General features: G+C 23.4%; 1 protein-coding gene across 1 annotated transcript; it reads right to left on the bottom strand.

Moving 5' to 3' along the window:
• Positions 1-902: 902 nt before the first annotated feature.
• On the bottom strand, positions 903-2,494 carry LOC108690735. The gene is made up of 3 exons (XM_018198172.1): positions 2,463-2,494; positions 2,042-2,388; positions 903-1,595 (listed from the first exon to the last, which is right to left on the bottom strand). The coding sequence occupies exons 1-3, from the start codon at positions 2,464-2,466 to the stop codon at positions 987-989; spliced, it is 960 nt and encodes a 319-aa protein (XP_018053661.1). The 5' UTR covers positions 2,467-2,494; the 3' UTR covers positions 903-986.
• Between the last annotated feature and the right edge of the window lie 2,183 nt (positions 2,495-4,677).

Below are 4,677 nucleotides of genomic sequence, written 5' to 3'. Positions count from 1 at the left end.
TATTTTTTGAAGAATCTTTCTTCATTGTTTACATATTTAATTAGTCATATAACATATCGATTATTAACTATTTATGAAAGTAGCTTACATATTTAGATACTGTAATAAAAAATTAACAAATAACATGTAAATATAAATTGTTAGATGCAAAATTTATAAAATCAAATTTAATAATTAATTGAAGAAAAAATATTTCAAAATCATAGAAAAAGAATATTTAAGATAAATCTATTAGAACTTACTAATAAATTGTATTATTTAATGCAAACGTTTTCTTATAATTGTTTAAACGTTATAATGTCTGCTTATTTTCAAATGATGAAATGTGAGCTATATAGATATTATATTTTTATCTAACAATACATATAAGAAGCTTTAGTAGAAAAACTTCATTTTTTTCCTATAATTATAATTCTTATAAAAAAGTAAACAATTAATTCGACATAGAAATAGTTTAGATAGCTTTAAAACAAAATTTATTGCTATATAAAAAGCATATATTATTAAACGTCGGTTCACTTTTACATCGCAATATGTAAGATAACTCACGACTAATTAAATAAATTCTCGGAAAAAGTTAAAATCAATTTTTATATAACGAAAAATAAACAGAAAGCATTAATATTTCGAAGACACTAATTAAAATTTAATAACTAAGTTCTCTTCATTAAAAAAAAATATTTGATCTTGTGTCAGAGAGATTTTTAGGAAACAATTTCACAGACTAAATAGATAAAGATCATACTACTTGTAATTAATTTCAAACGATTTTTTTTTTAATTTTAATAAAACCTGCGAAGATATTTCAATAAATATTTAAAAAATTAGAATTTTTAACTTTTACTTAGGAAGAAGTATATTTCAAAGAATTAAGGAAATTAAAATCAAAATGGATACAATTTAGTTTGTGTACCACTCTGCCACTCTTACGCTCTTCAAGAGAGTTCTTATGAGTTCTTATGATGCATATCATTCTTGTTCCTCGTTCATTTACTCAAACATTTTTTTTCAAAGTGATTTGGTTTGTTACATCGAGAGCATGTATGTCCTTGTGCAGGGCACATAGATATAGCGTGATCTTTGCCACATCTAAGGCAATTTTTTACAAAAGGAATTTTACACAACCATGAGAAATGGTTTATCTTACCACATTTTACGCACGTTTGACCGAAAGCGTGACAACGTGACTGAACGTGACTCATTCCACATTTAGTGCAGTTAGACACGTATTTTCCTTTACACTTATTCGTAAAATGATTGTATCCTTTACAATTGTCACATTGCAACCCATAAGCTGGACAACGATTTCTACTATGACAAGTACCACAGCGAACGCATTCCATTTCAATAAGACTCAGATCAGAAAAAGGTTGCGTTTGTGTAACTTCGTGATTCCTTTGTAACGTTAATTTTTCGCATTGTTTCCAAAACAATGTAATTTTATCAAGATCCAACGATTGTAAATATGATTCTAAATCTTCTCCTTCCGATTGTATAAAAACTTTTTCCGTGAAATTGTAATTTTTAATATCTTTTATAATCTTCTCCTTCACAATGTTCACAGGATCACTATGATTGCTTGCTAGAGCAGCAAGCTGTAAAAAAAAACGTATTTGTAAATTTATATATTATTAACATGAATTAAAAAAGAATAAAAAGTACAAAGATAATTTTTTACATTTTTAATATATATGTAGCAAATAATTATCATTTCTTTTAATTATAAATTCTTTTGTCAATATAATTAATATCTTTATTATCCTTTTATGTGATTTCTGGATTATATGAAGCGATTGGAAAATGAAATTTTAGCTAAGTAAATTTAAGATATAAATAAGTGTTAAATAAAAAAAATTATTTTTAATTTAGTATTATATTTCTACAACCGTTTTATAATTAACTACAAAATATATATATACATAAAAATAGAACTAATTCTATATTTGTTGGATTGTGATTTTAACATGTTATAATCACATTTTAACAATATGCATTACAAAAAGTGATTTCAATTTAAAATACTGTTAAAATTTCAATTTACCATCAAGCAGTCAATATATTGGTCGATACTTTCGCTTTTTTGCTTTTCTTTAAATCCAAAAATAAAGAATATATCTAGTTTAAGTAAAACTGTTCCCAGATCTTTTGTTTGAGTGTTCGGAAAAAGATTTTTATATACTTTTTTTCCATCCGGTCCAATTAACATTAACAATATAATTGTCCATTGATTCTTATATATTTCTTTAGCATCTTCTTTCTGCAGAAAAGATAAAAAATTCTGTTTCCATGCACACCAACTTCTACCGACATTACGTTGTTCTGTGACATTTAATGGTGGAAAGTTTTGCATTTTGTTAAATATATCCAATGTTTGAATTCCATTGTCTGCTATAAAAATAATAATGCTAAAAAAATAATAATTTATATGAATCATCATATTGAAGGAATATTGCATTACTTACCCATATTTATTTTATAAATATTTCTTTTGGATTTTTATTTTTTCTTGGATTTTTCTTTGGATATTTATTTTTATTTTTTATTTTCTTTGGATATTTATTTTTATTTTTTATTTTCTTTGGATATTTATTTTTATTTTTTATTTTTGTTATGTATTTCTTTCACTCAATTTTTATAGTATAAATGTCAGAATAACTCTATGCCATATATAATTTCTTTGTTGGCTTAATGAATTTCTTTATTGCTTAATGAATTTCTTTATTGCTTAATGAATTTCTTTATTGCTTCTTATTTTTGTTCATATATTTATTTTATTATCTTTTATAAAAATAAAAAATGTAGTTATTGTATAGCAACAAAATTAATTATATTAATTAGTTATATAAATTAATTAATTATAATTAAATATTTATGATTATATAAGAGAAATTTTTTTCTACAAAGAGAAGCGAAAGTATATATATATGCAAATAAAATATATAGTTTTAAGAATCAATAAATATCATTTTAAAATATCTGTGTGATAGAAATTGAAAAAATAAATGCACTTTAATAAGGAAGTTTATCTCTTATTATTATCTAAAAATACATACTGCCGATAGCAATGACACAAGAAATGAAGTTATATGATATCAAATCTATTCAAGACCCAAATGCAATTAATATCTACTTTCTGTTATTTTTTTGTACACTAAAAAATGTATACTTACGAAAGTTATGAAGTACGTGATGAATTCAAACTATGCAAATGTCTGCTTGGGGATTCCCTGGAAGAGAAATATATCACACACATCACATATTACGTCACATCTTTAATTTGATTGCGTATATTGTATTAATCTTTATTATTATTAATAGATGTATTGCTACTAATGATAACTATTTTTGAATGATTTTTAAATAAATCAAAATAACTGTTCATATTAGTATTTTGCAATAGCTTTTACATTGATTGCTCACGCTACGTCCACGTTTAGTTCTCTACTGAACAAAAGAATGTTTGATCATTTCAGTCGAGGATGGAAGCTTTATCGTTTAAGCAGCGTTGCCAAGTTGAAAAACAAAATTTTTATCAATTGAACATCTCTACACTTATAGAAATACATTAAAAAAAGAATTAAAATTGAATGAATGTTTTGAGCTCTCATGTATAAGCATGTTTTTAAAATCTCTTTATTTGCGTGATTTCAAATATTGCATTCTTGTGATTTCAAATATTGCATTCTTGTGATTTTATTGCAATTTTTTTCTCCAATTAATGTTATAAATTGTTATTTTGTTATAAATATTAAACATATTTAAATTATAATATTTAAAAAACATTGTTTGATTAACAATTTAGTTAAAAATTTATTTTTGAACAAACCATTTCATGTTTCTCTCTCTCTCTCTCTCTCTCTCTCTCTCTCTCTCTCTCTCTCTCTCTGCGTGCGTGTATCAAATATTTTTAATTTATTTTCTGAGAATTTAAATTTACTTTCTTTTAAAGTTTACAGCGTCTTTTTGTCCTGTAATAATTTTTTTCTTCCTAAAAATTTAATTTTAAAAGATGAAATAGATGGAAAAATCATACTTATTAATTAATATTAAATAAATATTAAAAGATTTTTTTTAATTGTCATTTTTATATTAATTACAAAGACAACTAATATATGTTTAAAATTGAATGAGTTTAATAAGTAATAACTTTCCTTTTGAAAGAAACAAAAAGAAGTATTAAATACATTTCTTTTTTGTTCATGACAAGAAAGAATGATCCATAATCCATGATTCATATTACGGTTTTTTCGTTATATGAGACGATAAGATTAAATATAATCATATATCTATACCATACTCTGATGCTCAATGGTATCTCAGAATATTATTTAAAACTTTTTTATATGTTTTTATATTCAGATGTAGCAAGCAGATATTATTGTTATCATTTTTATATCAAAATATCGTTAATAAAAGCATTAAAATGACGATAAATAACGTTAATTTGCTACTTGAGTATGTTTTATAAAATATTTTTCAGATATATATAAGATATTTTATAAGATATTTTTCAGATTGAGCATTTTCTCGTTATTATAAATAGGAAAATAAAAAAATTGCAGTAAAGATGCTAGAATTAGAAAAAAATTTTTAAGTTGGCTTTGGCAATATTGAAACAAGATAGTGTAATTGAATTAAACTACATGTGAAAGATGCAGAAATATTAGAACATATATT

Source organism: Atta colombica, unplaced genomic scaffold (genome assembly GCF_001594045.1).
Source record: "Atta colombica isolate Treedump-2 unplaced genomic scaffold, Acol1.0 scaffold35, whole genome shotgun sequence".
NCBI lineage: Eukaryota > Metazoa > Arthropoda > Insecta > Hymenoptera > Formicidae > Atta > Atta colombica.
The sequence above is the reverse complement of the archived record's forward strand: the minus strand, read 5'-3'. Positions and strand labels throughout refer to the sequence as shown.